Below are 25,359 nucleotides of genomic sequence, written 5' to 3' on the forward strand. Positions count from 1 at the left end.
ATTAAAACTGCTGCATTTTTTAGGTTATTATATAGTTCTTATCACGAAACTTTTCCTCTTACTTTTCTACATTTGGCATCTTGTATGATAATGCCATGACTCAAACGAAAAAATACCTAGACAATACCTAGGCAGTGGATATAAATGTGTTCTGATGTAATGCTATGTTACAGTCCATAATAAGAATATGTGGATTTTCGAGACATATTAATAGTTTATTATCTAATCTAGTTTAAACCTTATTTAACTCTTCTCTGCTGTCTCAGTAATTTTTAGTACATTCATTTTAGAACATTTTAAACAACAATTTAGACTTGGCTTTTAGTTCTCAGACTTGGCTTTTAGTCCATCCCCAATCCCAAATTCAAACCAAGCATAGAGATTTTGCAAAAAAGATGTTTAAAATCGAGCATTTTCTTTTAAATTTTCCTGTATATTTTAGAAAACTTTTTAGAACTTCCTGTTCACCGCAAATTTTCCCCACGGTATAGTTTCTTAATCTCTGATATTACGGCACTAAAAGAGATGCAAATACCGAAAAATTGAGGTGGCTCAATTTTTTTTAAAATAAACCTATTTTTTTAATTTCCTAACTTTAATAACTCGATTGGACTTATTTGAAACTCGGTAAAGAGAATATATTATGTTTGTTTTATTGAGATTTACCAGCTCTGAATTTCTTGTTCTGTATTTCCATCCCTTTTATTGCCGTAACCAGTGCCGTAACCATAGAGTAAAGCCGCAACTATGGTAAGATCAGAGATTAAGAAATTATACCGTGGCAAAATTTGCGGTGTACAGGCAGTTCTAAAAAGTTTTCGAATGAAAAAAACCTCATAGACGTGTTCCTGGGGTCGAAATATATCACCCCTGTAAGTATTTGCACTTATTTAAGACTCACCCTGTATATCCCAGCAGTTTTCTCGCAATTTCTATTCCTTAGAATTATTAAATTTCTATTTCCGTAGAATTCTTGATGTGTCCAGAAAGTTCCTCATAACATCCGGGATTTTCCACCACTGTCTAAGAGATGGCGCTCCAAAAAGCTTCAGCGATTGTTCACTCCTCCGAAAGATGTCGCCATACACCTTGACAATATGATAAGCGAATAGGAATAAAGAATAATAGGTACGCAGAGTTCCATGTAAAATGATCGTCTGTAAAAATCGACTGGCTATATCTAATGAATAAGCTGTGAATAGAATTTGCTAGAAAGTTCCATTGGTTCCATTGGAACTCCAATTGCTTACTAAAATTATTTTGAACCACGTAGTATATTCTAATTATCAATTTCGGTTTCTCTCTTAAACATGCAAAAAAGAGAATATTAAATTATCACTTTTTAATTCTATGTACACGGATATACAATATGCCCCATTATATTAATTATTCAACAAACAACTCATTAAAAGTTGTTTAGCATCCACACCATTTTATAGAATATACCTACGCGTAGAGAAACAAATTAGATATGTACATATATTGATTCAACATTATTCTCTTTATACTTTTTGTTGACTTCTTGTTAAACGAACAGTTGAAAACTGAATATATCACCTAATTTAATTGCAACAAAACCTGTTTATAAATATATAGAATGAAAGAACTTCTTTTGCACTATTAGATATAGCATATGGTATCAGTGTGGTCATTTTACTAACTCGATATATATAACCCTTATAACTAACACTCATTTTTCTTGAATTTTAAGGTAAACTTCAATTTTATAACTTGCTTTCGATGATTGTCCCATTAACTGTATTATTTTTTATTATTTGATTTATTATTTTTCAAACTTATTACACTATTCTATACTAACCACAGCCTATTCATTAGACAGCTAATAATCAGACATTCAATTGACAACCATTTATATTTATGGAACTTTGCATAACACGTCCGAATTTAATAAGCTTCATTAAGGCCCGTATTTATAGTCGAGTCTCGAATCGGGATTTCTACTGAGAGAGTCTTGGGCTCTTGAGACTGACACTGTCATTTTGGGGACTGTCATTTTGGAGAGTTTCTCAAGCCCCGTTCTCAGAACATCGACTGTCGCCAACAACACGTCAAATGAACCAATCAGGGGTGCAACTTTGTTCATGTTTCAAAGCGATAGCAAAGTAATTTGTAGCTTGATGCACTATGTTCAGTAGCAACATCGATTCGTAGCGATATTCTGATTTCTCGCTTTGTGGCATGGCGACAGTCTAGACACGTGTGCAAGAGTGTGATAGTGATACCATATTTCGCAGCATTTGAGCGACAATAGTTTTGCAATGAACATAGTATCGATCTGGTTTTGACATCGCTTCTAAACGATCGGTTGCTAACTTGAACAAAGTTGCACCCCAGATTTGTACAAAATTTGTACAAAACAGCTGTCAATTTTAAATTCTCATTGGTTCTTTTGACGTGTCGCTCGACAATACGAAGTTCTGAGAACGGAGCTTAAGAAACTTTCCAAAATGACAGTCTGAATCTCAAGAGCCCAAGACTCTCTCGGTCGAAATCCCGATTCGAGATTCGACTATAAATACGAGCCTATAGCTCACTCTATAAAAGCTATTGAGACTGCTCTCTGAATTAGACCCTGTAGAATTAGGAAAAATATTTCTAATTCTACAGGGTGTCCCCAAAAAAAGTTACACATCAAAGTTGTGTTTTTTGTAATAGAACACCCTATATAGTAATTGATTTTCGGATCCTAGGAGAAAAATAAAGGTGAGTTTTATTAGAGAAGCACATTATGACTAAAATGTAAGGTTTTTGACATATTTGGCATTTTCTAAAAGTAAATAACAATTTTTAAATTTAAATAAAAGCTATCTGAATTGGAATTTACCCGATATATCAAAAGGTATATCACACCTAGATTTTGTAACCAATGTTCAATGTTAATTTTGTCTCACCCTGTATAACTTTTTAGATCAATTTTTAATTTGTTTTAACATAAAATGGTTATTGTAATTAAATATCAGGCTATAAAGGGTAAATTACAATTGAGGTAGCTAAAATTTAAAATTTATTCTTCTTTTTCACAAAATGTGAAATATGTCAATATTCTTAGCCTTATATTAGCCTACATATTAGGCATTCTTTAATAAAACTCACCTTACTCGCCTTTATTTTTTACCTAAAATTTGAAAATCAATTAATATATAGGATGTTCCATTACAAAAAAAAACAACTTTGATGCTTAACTTTTTTGGGGACACTCTATAGAATTCTATATATTTTTATAAATAACGGTAGTTTCGAGATAAACTACCGTTCTCTTTAGAGCCTCCGCGTCGTATGAGAGGCGCCACTCTGTATAATATTCACAATACTACATGTTAAAAATACAATATTTGATATAAAATATGTGCTTTTTCATGACGTCAATGTGAATATTCGTTTATTTTCTAATTAAAATAACAGTTTGAATGTATTATTACTCACCTAATTATATACAGAGTACAGAATACTGCTTCAAAACACGCAAAATGTAATTTTACTCGAAACAGTTAAACTAAAATATAATTTTTATTTTTTCAGACATTAGAACATCTCACGAGTTTTACGATGTGTGCAACCATGTTACAAAATACCAGTCGTGTCGATTTCAATTTAATAAAAAAGTTTTACATTGCAGGCAAGTATTTTGCCTTCGTTCCCATTAGCCCCAACGGAAATTCAGGCAAACCGTTCTTAGCCAAAGCGTATCCCTCATTTTTATTTCTGTTCTATCTTGGCGCAACTGTATTTTCTTTTTACGAAAGATTTTTTATATATGAACACTTCAATCTATCTCAATCCATATTAGATGCTATGCAAGGTCTGGTCGAATTTTTGTTTATAGAATCCGTCGTACTAACGAGCGTTATAAAACGAAAGAGGATCAGAAAGTTTGTGAGAACGTTAATACAACTTGAAGAGCAAATGAATTTGCCTGAAAACTTAGTGCGTGACTTAAATATAAATGTAGTAAGAGTAAAGGTATTTCTTTCTCATTTTATATATGGCTCTATACACACATACGATAATATCGTCAATTGGAAAATGATTTCTTATTCTCTAGCTTTTGTTATTTTTCGATTTACCTCCTATTATTGCTGTTCAGTACACTTTTTATATCCGTCGTGTGTGTGTGGATGAAAAATAGATACCTCTATTTAGAGAAGATTCTAGAAGATTGCACAAATCAAGCAAGAGTACAACTTATCGTTTTTAATAAAAAGCCAACGCATGTTCCTAATAAACTGCAAATCTTCTCGCACAATTTCAAAATGATGTACTTGCTTGTGGATGATTTTAACGCCATATTTGGGAACCAGATCTTCTTTATAACGATATGTACCGCTCTGGAAATACTAAATGGAGTTAATTATGGAATGCCAACATTACATAATATTGATGTAAATGACGATACCATTACTATTAATGTTGTTTATCCAATTTTATATATCGTAAGTAATTTATAAATAGTATTAGTTAATGCTTTTAAATATTGGGAACTACACGGTACGAAAAACGGCCACCTTAAAATTTTGATGTAATTTTAAAGTTTTATATACAGGGTGGTCCGAACTGTATTCCGGAAACTTCGGCGGTATATTCTGCAAATAAAAATAAGTAAAAAAGTTCGTATAAATGTACGTCCTAAATTGCTTAGTTTCGGATATACAGGAGGAAGAAGTTTCATTTTTATTTCGTTCTTTTTCCAAATAATTTATGAATTAAGGTCAATATTTAGATGAAAATTGGTGTCCGAGAGTTTTTCGACATGAGAAATTCGATTTTGATGTCAATATTACTCCTATTTGTAGGGAATGCCACCTACATGTGCTTTAACTGTTTTGAAGAGTAATAACTTTTCGTCCGTACCTGTATAAAACTACTGAGTGAAAAAATATATTACATTTCTATACTTTTTTACGTAAAAAATGTCTCTTGGTAAAAATCGCTAGGAGCAACCGTTCTCAAGATATTTAGAATGGAAATAGTCAATACATGTCATTATTGGCAAAAAATAAACATGTTGAGTAGTTAGTTATTCAACTGAAATGATAATTAAATTTGGTAACTTTTTATTTTTTTTAATTAATCATAAGTTTTTCTTCGAAAAAATGATGGTAAAGCAGTTTCTGTTAAACTTTTGACACAAAATCATGTCAAATTTATGAGATCAATCTAATATATAACTATTTAGTCAACATGTCAGTGATGACAGGTATTGATAATTTAGATTCCAAATATCTCGAGAACCATTACTCTTAGCTATTTTTACCAAGAGACCTTTTTTACGTAAGAAACGTCGCAAAAATCAAATTTGTCATGTCAAAAAACTCCCGCACACCATTTTTCATCCAAATATTAACGTTACTTCATAAATTATTTGGAAAAAATCAAAATAAAAATGAAACTTCTGCACCCTGTATCACCGAAACTAAGCATTTTAAGACATACATTTATACGAACTTTTTTACTTTTTTTATGTGAAGAATATGCTGCCGAAGTTTTCGGAATACAATTCGGACCACCCTTTGTATTGTACTAGTAGGCCGATTTTGATCATTTTTAAGCAATTTGTAGCTAAATTATTTGACTTTTTAGTGTATCTTTCTAAATTAAAAATGAAAGTTCTTATCTGCCAATTATACGAGTGAAAACAAAATGTTGATATTTTGATAAAAGTTTGAAACACCCTGTAGAATACCTTAACAAGGCAAGGAATTTAGAAATAATTTTTCATCTAGGTACATCTTTTCTTAGTGGTTTGTTTTTGGTTCATCTATACTACTTCATAGCTTTATTTTTGCTGGAGATCACATTTATTCGTAGTTTTTATTCTAAAGGAAAAAATAAAAAAATATATATAGAAAAATTATTACTAATACCTACTAATACTGAGTATTGCCCTCCCGAGCTTCAATCACACCTAAATCTGTTAGCGACATAATTTTGATCTTTACCATCTTTAATTAAACTCTAGAGTGAAACTTAACACAACGTTTATCAAATGTAAATCCTAAAACTACTGAACTTAACTAATAAGACATCCACGCGTGACGGAGTTAGGTGCAGTCTAGCTTGAGGTTGTCCAATGTTTTATAAGACGTTGCCATATTGTAGAAATTTCCATACTTGATTGTTTAAGATATTATTATTTACTAAAAGCGGCTTCTGTGTAAATTTGCGCTTTTCCAATGAGGCTCTTTATCAGAAATTCGGACTTCCAGGCACTTTATCTTATGCTACTTGGACAACACATAATCGGTGCAATACTTGACTTCATTTGCTGTCCTCCATTCGCGAACTTCGAGTTCCGGGCTTTACACCCTGGGGCTACTCGAGAATGGTTCTGAAAGGATCTGTGCGCGATAGCCTAGTGCCTCTATATGGCGTCGAACAGTTCTGGAACTTTATGACTCAATTGAATGGAGTGAGAGTATTGCGTTCTTGAACAGTTCAGAGCTGCTCAACTGCGTGAAAGGAGGACAGCAATTGTTTCACCTCTGCGTATTACCTCTACTATAAGGTCAGTAGTTATGTAAGATCTCGCCTAGTTCATACCTGAAAATGTGTCAATCAAAAGAGAATGTCAGTCCAAAAGAAATTTTGTAAATGAGACTTTACAAAAAATATTTTAACCAACTTTCCTTTTTGTATGTCCTGTAGCGCCTATTTTCATAAAATAGATACTGTGTAGTCATACAATATTCTAGTATAAACTTAATAAATAAGATAAAAGTTTACCTATTTTAGATATGCAATACAGAAGTTGTTATGGCTTGTGATGCAGTAGTCAAATCCGGTAAAAAAATATCAAAAATGTGTTTTATGCTTCACGAGCAAACTGATAACAACGAGCTAAAAGAGGCATTTTTGAAACTGGCAGTTTATACGCAAGGTACGTTGGAATTGTTGACCAAATTATCTATAATAATATTATTATGTATTTTTCTAATTTTTATTTATAAACCATAAAAAACCCGTACTGTCAAAAAGTTTTATGATCTAGTGGTCTGTGATTTTAACAGTTAAAAAATACTAATGTCATTTTTATTTTAAATTTTCCTAGAAGAATTATTTTTCTGTCATCATCACGCTTCATCATAAAACTTTTAATCATATTGTTCTTGTTGTGATATTGGTTCAGTGGATATTCTACTGTGTAATTTCATAAATACGAATTTAACAAATTTTCTGCAAAAAAATCATATAGGTACCGGGTTTTGCATCGTCGGACGGGACATAGGAAATCCCATGTAAATTTTAATGGGGTCAATTACTGGCTTCCCTAATTATTTTAGAGAATAATTCTATTTAGGTTTATCGAAGAGCACTAAAACCCACATTCAAAAGAATAACTTTAGATATTTTTGATTAGCTCGTTTACGAGTTATCGCCGATTTCTTTTTAAATATTTCTCCTTTCTTATGGCCCGGTATTTACTTATGAGCACCAGTCAAGGTAAAAGATAACTGTCAAATGAAGTTGTCATTTCAGAAATTTACCTATTTAGTGCTTTATTATTATTGAAAACTCATTCCTACATCGGAAATCTTAAAGATGTATTTATAAATACAAATTAAAGTAAAATAAAGTAATCAATTACAAGGTTAATTATAGTATTATTACAATATTCAATAACTTATTAATTTAGGTATTATTAAATTGTTAGAACTTTAGGATTTAAGATGTTCAAATATTCCTCCATCGACTGCTAGACAATACCCAGGCGATCCTAAAATTCTCTTCTTACATTCGCTAGTTGGTAAACTGAAATTCTATTGCATTCGGCAGAATTAGCATTTTTTAACTCGTCTAGATTTGGGTATTTTTTATTCTTGTATATCCTGTTTTTTTAAGTGGCCCCAGAGAAAGAAATCATTTGGCGAAATATCAGGAGACATTGCTGGCCATTTTACTGTATGATTTAGGCCAATAACGTTTCCGTTAAAATTATTGTCTAAATATTCCCGAACAGCCAGGGTACTATGTGCCGGGCAGCCATCCATTTGGTACCAAACTTCCTGATTTTCCCTAGCGGCATCATGTAAAGCAGGTAAAATATGATTTTCCAGTAGTTCCAAATAATATTCTCCATTTAAATATCGCGTAAGAAATAATGGCCCGATAATATTGTGTCCGAATATCCCTGCTCAAACATTTACTTTCTGTGGATATTGCATCCTTGTTTCGACAAACCTATTTTGGTTTTCTTTGTTCCAATATCGATAATTTTGAACATTGGGTTCATTATTTAAGGTAAACGTGCATTCGTCAGTGAAACATATGTTTTTTAAAAATTCCCTATCCGTGTTTGCTCTTTCCATCATATCAAAACAAAACGCCTGCCGCCGTATTTCGTCCCCATCTCGTAGCTCTTGGTGCTTTTCATATTTGAAGGAATAGTATTTATGTCGTTTCAAAATTCGAAACGCTGTAGTGTGGTCTATTCCTATTTCATCCTCAAGTTTCCTTGTGCTGATCTTTCCATCGTTCTCTTCTACGCATAATAAAATTTCCAAGTCGGTATTATTTCTTTGTTCCTGCCTTGCTTTCACATCTGCAGTTATTTATCAGGGTACCTTTGGTCTCAATTCTCTGGATATTCCTTGCGATTGTAAATTTTCCAGGTATCGGTCTATTCGGATACAGAGCAGCAAACATGTCCGACACCTTTTGATAACTATTTCCTCGATAATACCAGTTAATCATCAATACTTTTTCTTCAGTAGTGTAATTCATGGCTAATATTTTCGATGTAGGTATGAGTTTTTAATAATAATAATAATAATATAATAGGTAGCACTAAATAGGTAAATTTCTGAAATGACAACTTCATTTGACAGTTATCTTTTACCTTGACTGGTGCTCTAAGTAAATACAGGGCTATAAGAAAGGAGAAATATTTAAAAAGAAATCGGCGATAACTCATAAACGGGCTAATCAAAAATATCTAAAGTTATTCTTTTGAATGTGGGCTTTAGTGCTCTTCAATAAACCTAAATAGAATTATTCTCTAAAATAATTAGGGAAGCCAATAATTGACCCCATTAAAATTTACATGGGATTTCCTATGTCCCGCTCGACGATGCAACACCTGGTATATATATATAATCATATTATAAATAACAAAGCTTTAAAAATTTATTTCCAGGATTATGTCCATATTTTTCCGCTGCTGGTTTCTGGTATGTGGAACAAGAGGTATTATCAACTTTATTTTCATCTGTTATTACCTACTTAATAATTATAATACAGTTCAACATGACGTTAAAATAGACTAGTCGACTTCAGGAAAAAATTCTATGAATTATGAAAAAATATATTAACATATATTATTTTACAACGTTATTATTTAGTATTTGCTGCATCTGTAGATAAATAAACATTACTCCAAAAAAAAAATCCTCTATGGGTATTTCGCCACTGCAATGAATTTGCTTCGGACAACGGAAAGAGATAAACTTTCCGTAACGTTAAGCATTTTTTTGTTCGTTAGGCAAATTTGTTTATTTATAAATTTAACTGCTGACAAGTAGTTTCCATTGGATTAACGTAGTAGACTGTGATGGCAGTGTTTACAAAAAATAACTATTTTATTTGGTAGATTTTCTTGCAGTGGCAAAATACCCATGTAGTATTTTTTTGGAGAGATGAATCCGCCACATAGGTATAGACATTTTTTAAATAAACATTAGTATTACTGTCTGTGATTTCCAAATATACCATTTTTCTTAAATTCTTATGGTTATTTGCAATATTCCACAACTCCGCCCCCAAAAATCTCTCAACGCATATACAAATTAAGAAAAATTATTGTGTATGATGTAGTAATCACTAATTATACCATATTACCGTATAATCGAAAAAAACTCCGCCACAATGGCTGGGAAATGACGATCGTTGATATTTTCCGTATAAAATTGTCTACAGTGTTGATTTGGGTCAACGTGATCTTGATTCGGTGATTTTGAGAGAACAAAAATACAGAGTATTTTAAATGAAAAACTGCAGTACAAATCATTAAATATTTAAGTTGTATAAATATATTTAGACTCACGGAATCCATAACAATACTTTTAATATAGCCATTAAGTCAAGATTAATTAAAAGTTATTAGCTAGTTAAAAATAAAACAAAGGTGTATAAACAAATTATTAATCTATATTTACAAATATTTATGTACATTTAAAAAATTATAATTTAAACACAGACACGAATACTTACACTGACCTTACAGACTTTACAAAAACACAAGAAATACTATCCTAGGAAATTAAATTGTATAAAGTCTTATCTTTGAAATAAAAAGTCTTGCAAAATAGTTTTTACATTCCATCTTGGTAGATATCAGTTTATATACATCATACTCATAAATATATACTCACTGTACTGTAAGAATTACTATTTAATTTAATGTACCCCTACAGGTTGTGGCCCCGCAGAGACACGTAATTTTATCTTCTTCTATTGGGAACTTATAATCGTATGTTATTTCTTCATTTACTCCAATTGGCTGTTTAGAATAAATAACAATCTTCTTTTGAGACTCTATGGTGATGACTTTAGCATAACAATTCGGCTAAAAAAATAGTAGTATAAAGAATTGTTAGTATTAATGCCGATGTAAACCATTCCGCAAAAAAAAATATTTCTAAGAGTACCTACAGTCAGTGGCGGCTCGTCAGGGTAGGCGGCGCCTACCCTAACAGTTTGGCAGAATTTAAGCGATTTATTACATTACATTATTTACTATTAATGTTGCCAATACATAAAAATACTGTTAATACACGGAAGTGTGTTTTAATAATCAATATTATTTGAATATTTGTGGTCTTGTATATTAACATATTCACTACCGCTAGCGTACGCTGACCGCTGACTGTGCCGCTGCGTTAGAAAACAAAATAATTTTGACCGTTGGAGTGCCTTTATTCGGCGATTTCTACATCGCCTACTATCAGAGTTATGAAATATTAGATAACATTGTTATACATTTAGAAATAAGGTTTGCAGATAGATGCTCGTATGTCTCAATTATTTTTATTTATCTCTTGCGGATCCGAAATTTAAAGAATCCTATAAAAAATTGCAAACGCATTTAACATCTGATTTAACAAACTTGTTATATTGATACCTTTCCAACTTCCAACGCATTTAATAGTGATTTAACAAACAAAAAATGTTATTGACCAACATAAATTAATGAATAAATTGCAGGTATTAATAATAGATATGATAATTTCAAGCATAAAATAATTTAAGGAGAATAATCCTGGAAATATATTTCCAGAGGCTTTCAAATTGTTTGTTTTGTTTGTTATTACATCATTTACAAGTATTTAGGTTGAGAGACATTTTTCATGTTTGAAATGCATTAAAATTTATAGTAAAGATTCCATCAAAAATAAACGTTTATGGCCACTTGCCTTCCTTTCAATCTAAAAAGATCTTTTCACAGCTCTTCAGCAATCTGATGATTTTACTGATATAATAATAAATAACTTTTCTTCATTAAGAGACCGACTCATCAATTTAGTATATAAAACATAATTATTCTTTTTCTTAATACTACCAATTTTTAAGTTTACGTAAGTAAATAAAAATATAATAAAATTCTATGATATACTCCATAGTGACTCCATAGTAATAGATAAAAAAATAATATATAAAATAGATTAATAAAAACTATACTTGTACATTATGTCATTACGTTGAATGCTGTTATTTTTGCTTTAGTTTTGTCTTAAATATATTTGAGCTATGTTTTTAACCCAGAGATAACATATTATTATGTAAATTAGGGGGTGGGGGGCAAATAGACGCAACTATAATTTTGTCGCCTACCCAGTCACACTGGTCACGAGTTGCCACTGCCTACAGTACTTTTTGTAAGTAAATCTGTCCAAGAGGATACATGACAGTGACAGTTGTCTGTAATTTTGGATGTCGTGCGTCGAAATCTTCTCTGACTGACTGAACAGAATATATATTAAATCTGTTAACAATTTTCGAAATAGTTTCCATTTTTTGTCAAAAATGGCATTAGTAAAACTTAACATAGACATTTTTAAAATTTTCAGATTTCTCTTAAATATTTTTTCCTTCATCAATCAGAGTAGTTCCGAAAAGACACTCAAAATATACAAGTTTCACAGTATACAAGTGGATCGGTTACAAAAATAATGATATCTGAATATATATTTTATGAATATTTGATGTTAAAGCTAAATATGACGCACAAGTAATATACATAAGTGCAAATTTATAAATTAGATATCATAAAAAAATACCTATATAAATAATTTACGCAAACATTCACTGATTTAAATATTCCATAATTATATAGGAAAGTATAAATGAAAATGCACCTTGTGCAGGTCCCACTTGTCTAGGAGCTACCTAATGTAGCTCCAAGAATAAAAAGCTTGGAAACTTTGTCTAAGTGTAAATCTAAAGTATGTACGACGATGTATTTCAGGAAAATATCTTAAACTAGTTGAAGCCTGGCGCATCCGCCATGACATCAGGAAAAAAAATACTTTTTTTTTAATTAAATGAAAAACAAAAAATCCGGGGACGACAGTTTTTAGAAGAGCCAATTAGCTATCTTTTAGTAAAAAAATCAACTTTCTAGAGCAAGTCGTTACTTCAGTAGACAAGACACAGATCAACATTAGCATTTTATATATGTAGATTCTATAGGGTGGCTAGAAAAAAGTGTGAAGTAGAAGTTGTTGGGAAGATTATTTTAAAAGAACACCCTGTATGTTATTGCATTTTCTGCTTCCTTTCAGATCACTTTACATAATCCTAAGATATGAGTAAATATATTTCGATAGTTTCAGAGATATTAACAAATAAATAAAAATATTTATTTTTCAACCTTCCTCAAAAAAATTATTACAAATACAAGAACTGTATATTTACTTTGCTATAAATATGCTATTCTTAAATCATACAGGGTGCTGAAAATTCTACGATAAAACTTTCTAAAAGATAAACTGATTTTACGTTTTTTTTTAAATATTAAAAATTTAACATTTTTGTATTTAATTTCAAAATTTTTAATGGTTTCGCAGATACACGCAGTATTATTTCATATCGCTCTTTCAACGTTAAAATACGAGAGAAAAATCATTGGGTGGCTTTGATAAACATTTACTATGGAAAATGCCATATGAAATATAAAACCGCAAATATCTGCGAAACCGTTAAAAATTCTGAAATAGTCTAAATAGAAAAGATGTTCATTTTTTAATTCTCCATTTATTAAAAAAATAATATACATTTAAAAAAAAACGAAGAAAAATTATTTTATATTTTAGAAAGTTTGGTGTAGAACTTTGAACATCCTGTATGATTTACGATTACCATGTTCATAGCAAAGTAAGTACAGACTAACAATAGTAAATATTTTATATAGTTTTGATTTCAGAACAGTTTTTGTTATTTTTAATATTTTTTTTAAAAAGGCTGACAAATATAGTTTTTATTGATCTCTGAAACTATATTTACTCATATCTTAGGACTATGTAAAGTGATCCGAAAGGAAGCCAAAAATTCAATAATATACCGGGTGTTCGATTTAAAAAGAAATTATCTCGATCCACTCACACTTTTTTGAGGCACCCTATAGAAGTTAAAATATATTCCTGAAATACATCCTAGAACAAACTTTAGCCTTGCACTACAACAAAATTCCAAAGATTTTTATTCTAGAAGTTACAGATGCCCGACGCATTATTATCGGACCCTGTATAACAGTAGTATAAAAATGTAGTATAGAAATTTTAAAACATTTTCCGGTGCACGTAATCAACTTTGAGTGACAAGCGATGGCGACAGCGCTGCCAGATTGTGATGGATTTATGAGATGAATCTTAATTTAAAAGTGAAACCATATACAGGGTGGCGCACCTCATTCGCCTCGGTTGATTATACGAAAACGGAAAGATGTAGAAATAAAATATTTATGGGTATATGTCGGGAGGTAATGTGCACAATTTAAAATTATTTTGAAATGTACAGGGTGTTTCAGAACTAAGATCCATACCAAAGTTATATTTTTTCTTATGGAACACCCGGTACTTTACTTCATTTTTGGATTCTTGGGCCTAAAAAAGGTATTTATTATAAGGGTTAAATATCTTTAAAATCTTTGGTTTTTGAGATATTTAAAGATATTTAAATTTGCATGCTACAATAGAATAGATTATTAACACCCTGTACATTACTTTTCAGAATTAATTCTTATGCTGAGTTTAAAGGTAGAGAAAGAAAATTAACAGAAAAATATTATTCCTTCCTTAGATGTATACAGGGGTATCAAAAATTGCTGGTCTATTTTAAATATTTATTTTACATAAAAACTTCGTTATTTCAAACGCAACACTATGTATTTTTTTAAATAAGTCGAAGCAGATTTAAATGCTCTTTCAAACTATATTAGGATTTCCTATACCTACCTGGCTCAGATTTTGAATAAAAAGCGATTTTTCAATAAAATTGTAATCAAGATGGCTAGTGTTGTCATGGCAAGTTTCTAGTGACAGTTAGTAGCTATTTTCAAAATCGAAATTAGTTTATGGACTTATTTAAATTTATATCAGTTTACTTTTATTTAATTTACCTACAACTAGTTTAATAAATAATATTCATTAAATATGTGTATATTATTCTATCAAGAAAAACGAAGATGTAGTTCTTTGAATTATTTTATGGATTTTCTGTAAAATAGCCAATTACGGCAAATTCATTTTATTCACTTCCAAAGAAAGGTTTCTGCCTAATAGGTTTTTTATAAACCACACTACCAGCTCTGCGAAATAGGACAAATAGTTTTTCAACGAAACGCTTATCAGGAAGATTCCTATTTGAATATCTTTGAGCATAAGCCCTTGAGGCGAAGAAGCAATTTTCCTCACAAAATAATATCTATTCGTTCCGCCAGCAGATATACTGCTTTATTTTTCTTGATAAAATAATGAATCTTATTACTTATTAAACTATTGTAGGTAAATTTAGGTAAACTGTTATAAATTATAAATAATAATGTCCATAAACTAATGTCGACTTTGGAAATAGTTACTAACTGATGTCCCTAGAAAATTGCCATGGCGACATGGCAATGGCGACCGAATCAAACCATCTTGATTGCAATTTTATTTAAAAATCGCTTTTTATTCAAAATCTGAGCTAGATAGGTATAGGAAACCCTAATATAGTTTGAAAGAGCATTTGAATCTGCTTCGACTTATTTAAAAAAATACAGGGTGTTGCATTTGAAATAACGAAGTTTTTATATAAAATATATCCTTAAAATAGATCAGCAACTTTTGATAGCCCTGTATAAATTTAAGGAATTAATACCATTTTTCAGTAAAGTTTATTTCTCTACCTTTAAACTCAGCATAATAATTAATTCTGAAAAATAATGTACAGGTTGTTAATAGTCTATTTTATTGTAGCATGCAAATTTAAATATCTCAAAAACTAAAGATTTCAAACTTATTTAACCCTTATAATAAATGCCTTTTTTTGAGCCCAAGAATCCAAAAATTAAATAAAATACCGGGTGTTCCATAAGAAAAAATATAACTTTGGTATGGATCTTAGTTCTGAAACACCCTGTATATTTCAAAATAATTTTAAATTGTGCACATTGTCTCCCCACACATACCCATAAAATGTTTTGTTTCTACATCTTTCCGTTTTCGTATAACCAACCGAGGCGAATGAGGTGCGCCACCCTGTATATTTAATATATAATTTTTATATATATTTTTTTAAGGCAGCAGCTACCCGCTACAAATTGAAATAAGTTAAAATAACTTGAAAGTGGTATAATGTGCTTACCAATCAATCTTACTTCTCTGACTGCATTCAAGGGTAATAAAGGACCTTTATTGTCACGTTCGCGCTCAAAATATTTTATCAGGGAAGCTACAAGCGCTTTGCGACTGTTTAAAGGCTTCGTCATATTTTCAATCCACAATTTCAAAAAATGCAGTAAAAATCTTGAAAATTTAGTTCTTAAAAGAACTTTTTGTGCTTAGAAGTACAATTTAGGAAAAAAACTATGAAAAACGGCAAAAAACGATCGAGAATTACTCCCAAAAATTCAACAACACATACTATATATAATATAGATATTATACAAAATAATGACTGATACTAGGATAATTGTCAAATAATACACGACAACATTGCTGAACAGGGCGCAATGTGACCAACAAGGCAATAATAAAAATCGGTTTAAACTAATTTTTGCAGCTTTAATCTAAATAAAATATCCGTTACAATCTCTTGCTCTATGAAGTATAATGAAGAGCTGCTTGGTATTTTAATTTAGTCAACAAATTTAAACATTTTTGCTAAAATTTCATTTACTCAGGTTTATAGGCTTTAGTGTCAATTTCGATGTGATTGATGACGTGCATCGGAAAATGTTTTAAAATTTCTATATAATATAGTTTGAAAGAGCATTTGAATCTGCTTCGACTTATTTAAAAAAATACAGGGTGTTGCATTTGAAATAACGAAGTTTTTATATAAAATATATCCTTAAAATAGATCAGCAACTTTTGATAGCCCTGTATAAATTTAAGGAATTAATACCATTTTTCAGTAAAGTTTATTTCTCTACCTTTAAACTCAGCATAATAATTAATTCTGAAAAATAATGTACAGGTTGTTAATAGTCTATTTTATTGTAGCATGCAAATTTAAATATCTCAAAAACTAAAGATTTCAAACTTATTTAACCCTTATAATAAATGCCTTTTTTTGAGCCCAAGAATCCAAAAATTAAATAAAATACCGGGTGTTCCATAAGAAAAAATATAACTTTGGTATGGATCTTAGTTCTGAAACACCCTGTATATTTCAAAATAATTTTAAATTGTGCACATTGTCTCCCCACACATACCCATAAAATGTTTTGTTTCTACATCTTTCCGTTTTCGTATAACCAACCGAGGCGAATGAGGTGCGCCACCCTGTATATTTAATATATAATTTTTATATATATTTTTTTAAGGCAGCAGCTACCCGCTACAAATTGAAATAAGTTAAAATAACTTGAAAGTGGTATAATGTGCTTACCAATCAATCTTACTTCTCTGACTGCATTCAAGGGTAATAAAGGACCTTTATTGTCACGTTCGCGCTCAAAATATTTTATCAGGGAAGCTACAAGCGCTTTGCGACTGTTTAAAGGCTTCGTCATATTTTCAATCCACAATTTCAAAAAATGCAGTAAAAAATCTTGAAAATTTAGTTCTTAAAAGAACTTTTTGTGCTTAGAAGTACAATTTAGGAAAAAAAACTATGAAAAACGGCAAAAAACGATCGAGAATTACTCCCAAAAATTCAACAACACATACTATATATAATATAGATATTATACAAAATAATGACTGATACTAGGATAATTGTCAAATAATACACGACAACATTGCTGAACAGGACGCAATGTGACCAACAAGGCAATAATAAAAATCGGTTTAAACTAATTTTTGCAGCTTTAATCTAAATAAAATATCCGTTACAATCTCTTGCTCTATGAAGTATAATGAAGAGCTGCTTGGTATTTTAATTTAGTCAACAAATTTAAACATTTTTGCTAAAATTTCATTTACTCAGGTTTATAGGCTTTAGTGTCAATTTCGATGTGATTGATGACGTGCATCGGAAAATGTTTTAAAATTTCTATATAGAATATTATAAATATTAAAATGTATGAAACACAATACTTACATTACAACTATGATTGATAAATCTGGCTAAATTGCCACACTTCGTAGCATCAATAATGTTTTCCAAGTCAATACGGAAAAGGTACGAACTTCCGATACCAGTTGCTTCGTACTTCTGTTCTCTTAAATCCGCGACACTATGACGAACCATTTGTCCTACATACTCGATCACCTTAAATAAATCATTAACAAGAGATATGAGTAACTTTTAATTACACTCAGACTTGACAAGATTCAAACAAACACTAACCATTTCATCTGCAGCGATGGGTTCCATGGCAAAGAGACCCCAATCGTGAATGGCAGACTTAGCAAATTTGAGTTGTTTCTTACGGAACTTCAGTTGATTAAATTTCAACAAATCAGAATCGGTGGCCGATCCAAATGCTGTTAGTAGCCTTCTCTGATTTGACCTAGCTTCTCTTGATAAACCTGAGGAAGACAATTGGACATATGTTAAGTATTGGGCCATTTCCGTGAGCGTGAACGAATGATTTTTAGATATTTCTTTACGTATTATATAATCGATACCTATTAAACTTTTAGTTACGTAATCGAGGATCGATTTTTAAATTCATTGTTGCCAACCATGGATATATTACATATTCGGCGCCCGGCTGACCAACTAGAATTTAAATTACCCGTTCGGGATTCAGGTGGTAGCTCTGCTGTAAAAAATGTCAAGTTGCCATATTTATTTATTTCCTTAAGCATAATTTTTTTTTCTAGCAAACCTTGCAGTCGAACGCTGTGTTCTTTTTAGAACCTCTTTTAGTTTAAACGGGAAGGCGGTAGTAATGGCCCTTTATGTCCCTTAAGTGCTGTTAAGGAGGTGAGTTTTTTGATGTAAATAATAACTGTTTACATATTTACTAGTTGAAGCCTGGCGCATCCGCCACGACATCAGGAAAAAAGTACTTTTTATTTTTTTTTAATTAAATGAAAAACAAAAAATCCGGCGACGACAGTTTTTAGAAGAGCCAATTAGCTATATTTTAGTGAAAGAAGCAACTTTCTAGAGCAAGTCGTTACTTCAGTAGAGACGACACAGATAAACATTAGCATTTTATATATGTAGATAATTAATTTATTTTTGTTTCCTAAAATAATTTGTTTGTGGCCGGCCGTAGCGCAAGCAGTAGTGTGACGATCTGCGGTGCGAGAGATGTAATTGTACTGGGTTCGATCCTCAGCCAGTACGGTCGCTTTATTTATTTAAATAAAAATATTGATTTATCTAAATAGAGCGACCAGCGAGCCGCCACCTCAAGGAAGGCAATGGCAAACCACCTTGAGTATATTTGCCTTGTACAGCCTCTCAAATAGTGCCGTTCGAATTCGGCGATAAACTCCCGTTCGGCGATAAAATTCGGCAATAAAGTCCCGTGTACTTGTGAAACACAGATGACACACATCACAAATACATGCGAGAGGTAGCCGACGCTCTGTATGGAGTATTAGAGTATGGCACTAAGAAAGAAGAAAAGAAAATATTTTGATTAAAAGAAATAATTATGTAAAAGTGGTCAACTTTTTAATACAGGAAATGCTTTTTTAGCCGGTTGGACTGGGAGTAGGTTTTCCTAAAATATTTTAACTTAAAGAAAATAAGTGTAAAAGTGGGCAACGTTGTGCCGGTCAAGCTTAATCACGTAACTAAAAGCTTATCTGGCATGATCTATATAATATAACTAGCTTCATTTCATGGTGTTTTTAGCTATTTAATATGACCTTGTTATAGCACAGAAAAAAACATTTTCTACAAGAATTTTTCTGTGTATATTATTTCACCAAATATTAATATTAACTTAACATATTAAAAATAATGTATTTTACCTTGTTTTGCAGGAGCAGCAGCTGTCATGGTAACTGCGTGTGCTTTGGCATGGTGATATTTGTACCTAGATTTTTCGTGAGCTGTCATTTTATAATACCCTTCTGTTCTTGCGCAGCCCGTCAGATGCGTACGTTCTTCCCGTTTCCTCTTTTTAGGCGGACTTGAATATAAATCGGTTAAACAATGATCCACCCAATGGGTGTCATTTAACCAATAACCCATATTATCATCAGCCAAAAGTTCCTCGTACGACCTTTTAATATACTCAATGTCTTCTTTATCAATACCTATATCGGGGGTCAATTATTAAATAACATAATACAGAGGGAAAAAATTAACAAAGAAATATCGTACGGTAATAAAAACGGCGTCAAGTTGGTTTGGAAATGATGATCGACAGGATTTCCCAAATATTTTCACAAGAAATGACAGCGATCTTTATTCCAAGTCAACTCTGACGACGTTTTTTTTCGGTCGTATACTTTGAATAAAAAGATTAAGGAAGAAGTATAATACTATCCATGTATTCATGCATGGTCGACGGAAAGGAGACTCTAGGCTGGGAACCCTTGACAGTTCTGTTTGACGATTCACACATTTCAATTTGATTTGAATTTTTGTGGATTTGTCGGTCTTTGCTGACCTTATTTTATGTTATTTATTAGTTAATCTACTACTGAGAGTTGTTTACGGGTAGTAAATCTACAAGGAAATTGTGGCAGAACTTAAATGACACTATTGCGATTTATCGAAAAAGACTGTAAAATAGTTGGTTGTGTAGCGTGCAGTAGATCTAAGTCAAAAATCGAGGGAAATAATGGAATAACTTTTCGCTAGTAAGTGACTATAATACATAGGTGTAAAGTAAACGCCACGAATGTTTGGAAGTGATTCATCGGTCGCTACCATGTGAACTAATCTGTTCAAGGTCACATAAAACTTAATTCCAGTGCCGTGGTGTTTCAAGTCATATAATAATCAATATATAATCTGTTGTAATTTGTTTTTTTAACTGTCAAAGTCTTGTCAAAACATATATCTGGTTATAAATATAAAATGGATTGCCCCATTGATCGCACTGCAAGCACACCAATGGACTGACGCACAAAAACGAATCAATCAAAGAAACGCGATATAGTATCGTCTTTGTCAATCGCGCTAACATTTTAGGATAAGTAGAAGGAGCGCAGGCAGATGATTAGACCGGGCTTTAAAAACCTACGTCTGCGGTAAAAATTTACGTGTTTAATGTAAAAATGATAGCGCGCGTGTCGATTCTAACTTCATCAAGCGATGAATCACTCCCAAACATTCGTGGCGTTTACTCTAGTAAACCTTATAAAAATTTATGAAATTTTCACTTAAAATTAACTAATTATATATTTTTTCTTGCATTTTTGCTTTTATTTACTACTTATCAAAGATTAGATGTCAAAGAATTTAGATACGTCAATTTGATTAATCTGCTTCACTAGCGTATCGGATGTTTGTGTTAATAAATAATTATCATAACTTATCTATTTTTATTAGAATTGTATATTTTATAACAATTTTAATAACTACCAACATTTATTCAGAACGTAAAATAAAACAAATTATTGAGTCTACCCCACGTCTACCCTACATCATATTTTTACACGTTTTGAATAAAATTAGAACGGCACTGATAAACCGGAATTTAAGTCGACCATTTCGAGTCCCGTCGCGGTCGATAAAGATTTTTGATACGCTCCTTCCTTAATATTTTTATTAAAGATCGTATAGTATACAGGGTGCTACAAATTCGAGGTACGAGCATTGGTATCTCGGAAACCGTAATAGATACGAAGATGGTTAAATTGGGGCAAAGTTGCGCCTTGGGATTGGGGGTTTCCCAACATGTTATCAAAAAAGTTTTAAAAATTTCAAGGATTGCTGAGTTTTTTGGAAAAAACGGTTTTTTTTGAAAATCAATTTTATTTTTCCTGTTGTTGCTTTTTAGAAAATCAAAAAACTAATTGAACATTTTCATAGCCACTTTATCAGGGCTATCTGACAGTATTTTTAGATTTTCAAATTATCTGATAATTTGTGAGATACATAGGCCAACTTAATTTTTTTTTAATACGGGTCTGCATTTTTTATTTGATGTTTTGAAAATATTCAGCCTCCTGAGTACAACGGTATGCCACACTTTATATTTTATTTGTTTTAGATACTTTAAAAACAACAAAACTATATTATTATTTAAAATAATTTCAAGCCCAACTCTGGATTTTTAAATTATTTAATCTGATTATATTCATCGCAAAAATAAGGAAAATCGAGCCAATTGAAAGATTTGAATAAATAATATCCAGGTCAGCAATTTAAAATATATTATTTTTAATCTTTTTTTGTGAATTTGAAATCTCAATGTATGATCTAATAATATGCATAATATTAATCCTAGTTATTATAAATATATCAATTTCTACAAACAAATTTCTAATGTTCTACATGTTCGAAAGGGTTTATTTAATACCTCCGCCCCCCCCCTATTGCACACATTTATTTTTCGTTCAATTTTATGTATAGCCCTTTCAACAGATCTTCTTATACTTCCGAACGCATTTTGTACTCTTTGTTGTAAATGTTGAGGTATATTGATTTCAATTTTACAAATGATAAATGTCAAGTAATGCTCCCACCCCTTGGCGACAGGTTCAAGGACCTCACTGGCCATTATGCTACTCCACCATTCACAATCCATCTTCCGAGGAAATGATTTTATTGTTTATATTATATATTTATATTATTTATTTTAAATTATTTTTTATTATTTTATTGTATTTGATTTTCCATATTCAATGATTTATCTCACGTCACTGTTCAGTTTTAAAACTTCTCAATCTTGCAACAATGAATAGATTAAATATTTGAAAAAAACAGAGCCGGACTTCAAATTAGTTTAAATAAATTGTGTTCAAATTTCCGAAACAAAAAAAAAATAAGTGTGGCATATCGTTGTACTCAGGAAGCCGAGTTCTTTCAAAATCTGAAAAAAAATGCAGGTCCTTATTTAGAGAAATCAAGTTGGCCTCTGTATCTCACAAATTATCAGATAATTTAAAAATCTAAAAATACGATCAGATAGCCCTAATAAAGTGGCTATGAGAATGTGTAATTAGTTTTTTGATTTTCTAAAAAGTAACGACAGGAAAAAATAAAATTGATTTTCAAAAAAATCCGTTTTTTCCAAAAAACTCAGCAATCCTTGAAATTTTTAAACCTTTTTTGATATCATCTTGGTGAGCATCCCAAGGCGCAGCTTTGCCACAATTTAACCATCTTTGTATTTATTACGGTTTCCGAGATACCAATGCTCGTACCTCGAATTTGTAGCACCCTGTATATTTATTTATAATTTTATAGTATCGGTCTTCCTACATAACGTTTTCCATCAAATTTCATGAAAAATTCGAAAAGACGAGAAATCTCTTGATTTTTACTATGTTGTCAGATTTATAAAAGAAAAATATTACATCATGCTAAATCTGCCTATTTTCCAGCAATGTGAACAAAATCCGACATTAACAATTTCTACCTTTATTTGATCCTAATACTAAGTCGTGTTAAGCAACCCAACTTAAAGACCATTTGACATTGTGCATAGTCTGTCCAACGAGAAGATGACTGACAGTCAATCCAATTCAGACAAATCTATATGACTAGTATTTTCTGTCATTTTTATGTCGTCCGTCGAAATCTTACCAGACTTGTTGGACAGACATTTTAACACTTTTTTTATGAGTGGTTCACTACTCACTACTTTTCTCTTTCACTATGATGGAAAAATTTATATGAAGTAAACTAAATATTACATTGATTTCTTAAAATTTATCCTCCTACCTTTTGTCAGGAACTCAAATAATACTCCAAATTCAGACATTTCATCCCTAATTTTATGAACGACATTTTCATGAACTCCGTAATAATCCGCGTACCTCCTGTCGTACTGATCATTGTCATAATAAGTATTTTGGACTTCCTGTAATCGCTTTTGCTTCTTCGGTCTCGGTTGTTTAGGAAGTTTTTCCTAGAAAGTGCACGCATTTTCAATATAATGACAAAAACATGACAGATACTAACTTTTTTAAGTTTAGGCGCGGCCGGTACTAATGGCAAGGGGGCTTCTTTATTCGTATAACCGTGATCGTGAGCTAACGTGTCTGCACTTGAAAATTCAAGTTTACGAGCAGATTCTTCAGATATATTTTCTTTTTCTTCAGGCCTTGATAGACAATAAGAATGTTCAATCGCCACCTGTAAATTATGTTTATTTATATAATATGTATTACCAACAAAATGATGCAATGAAACACTGATGCAAAAAAAACGCTTAAAGTTTAAAGTGTTTCGAAACTTCGACAGCATATTCTGCAGATAAAAATAAGTAAAAAAGTTCTTACAAATGTATGTCCTAAAATACTTAGTTTCGAAGATACAGGGTGTAGAAGTTTCATTTATGTTTTGATTTTTACCAAATAATTTATGAAGTAACGTCAATATTTGGATGAAAATTTGTGTCTGGGAGTTTTTTGGCATGAGAAATTTGATTTTGATGTCAATATGACTCCTACTTGTAGGGGGCGCCACCTACATATCTAATTTAAACCACCTACATATTAAATTTAAAAAAATTATGATTAATATAAAAAAATAAAAATTTCCCAAATTTATTATTTCATTCAAATAACTATCTATTCAACGTGTTTATTTTTTATCAATGACATGTATTGACTATTTCCGTTCTAAATATCTTGAGAACGATTGCTCGTAGCGATTTTTACCAAGGGACATTTTTTACGTAAAAAGTCGTATATTTTTTCACTCAGTAGTTTTATACAGGTACGGATGAAAAGTTATTACCCTTTAAAACAGTTAAAACACATGTAGGTGGCGCCCCCTACAAATAGGAGACATATTGACACCAAAATCAAATTTGTCATGTCAAAAAACTACCAGACACCAATTTTCATCCAAATATTGACCTTACTTCAGAAATTATTTGGAAAAAATCGTAATAAAAATGAAATTTCTACACCCTGTATCTCCGAAACTAAGCGTTTTAGGACATACATTTATACGAACTTTTTTACTTATTTTTAACTGCAAAATATGCTGCCGAAGTTTCCGGAAAACAATTAGGACCACCGATACCATACACCATATATAAATCTATTAACTTTAATTCATAAACTTATTTCTTTATAAACTTTAGTATTTGGTTTTTATTATACAGGGTTAATTGAAGGGTTGTTTTTTCTTTTTTTCTTTCTTTAAAAAACCACTGTTTGCAATAATTTCGTGAGTAACTTTTCCTAAAACATTATTTTTCGATCAGAACCATGTGTCCTGAGCATTTTTTTTTTTTTGGCTCATATCAACACATGCCTTGGTTAATTTTTAAGACATAAAAATGTTCGTCAAATATACCTGACTGGACGGACTACTTTCTCCAGAAGTTTCTGATAGTCTTCTTTTAAAGTCGGTGGTACCATTAACATCTTTAATTTGTAACTTCTCATTTGCCTATAATATAAAAATAACCATGAAAAAACAATGAAAAACTCATTACAAACAAATTCATACCTTCTTGGATATTTTTTCGTTAATCTTATTACTATCATCATCCAAATCTGTTAGTTCAAGAGGAGGTTCGGGGTTACGAACCTGCTGTAACAGTGCATCACGTTCTGCTTCCAACTCTTCAAGAGATCTCTCTTCAATAGCACTTTTGGTTTC

The 25,359-nt window shown here is 31.2% G+C and overlaps 2 protein-coding genes across 2 annotated transcripts in view; one reads left to right on the plus strand and one right to left on the minus strand.

Moving 5' to 3' along the window:
* Positions 1 to 3,788: 3,788 nt before the first annotated feature.
* On the plus strand, positions 3,789 to 9,394 carry LOC115875929. The gene is made up of 3 exons (XM_030891520.1): positions 3,789 to 4,451; positions 6,751 to 6,895; positions 9,152 to 9,394. The coding sequence occupies exons 1-3, from the start codon at positions 4,137 to 4,139 to the stop codon at positions 9,274 to 9,276; spliced, it is 585 nt and encodes a 194-aa protein (XP_030747380.1). The 5' UTR covers positions 3,789 to 4,136; the 3' UTR covers positions 9,277 to 9,394.
* A 747-nt stretch (positions 9,395 to 10,141) lies between these two features.
* Positions 10,142 to 25,359, minus strand: part of LOC115875916 (histone-lysine N-methyltransferase SETD1) — a 34,305-nt gene continuing 19,087 nt past the window's right edge. Inside the window, exons 18-25 of the mRNA XM_030891494.1 lie at positions 25,207 to 25,358; positions 25,051 to 25,146; positions 23,704 to 23,877; positions 23,464 to 23,650; positions 19,593 to 19,880; positions 18,007 to 18,188; positions 17,758 to 17,928; positions 10,142 to 10,579 (exon numbers count right to left, since the gene is read on the minus strand). Of these exons, the coding sequence (XP_030747354.1) occupies positions 10,406 to 10,579; positions 17,758 to 17,928; positions 18,007 to 18,188; positions 19,593 to 19,880; positions 23,464 to 23,650; positions 23,704 to 23,877; positions 25,051 to 25,146; positions 25,207 to 25,358 (1,424 nt within the window). The 3' untranslated portion in view covers positions 10,142 to 10,405. The remainder of the gene's footprint in view (positions 10,580 to 17,757; positions 17,929 to 18,006; positions 18,189 to 19,592; positions 19,881 to 23,463; positions 23,651 to 23,703; positions 23,878 to 25,050; positions 25,147 to 25,206; position 25,359) is intronic.

This window comes from Sitophilus oryzae, unplaced genomic scaffold (genome assembly GCF_002938485.1).
Source record: "Sitophilus oryzae breed Bouriz unplaced genomic scaffold, Soryzae_2.0 scaffold_1396_pilon_pilon, whole genome shotgun sequence".
In the NCBI taxonomy this organism is placed as follows: Eukaryota; Metazoa; Arthropoda; class Insecta; order Coleoptera; family Curculionidae; genus Sitophilus; species Sitophilus oryzae.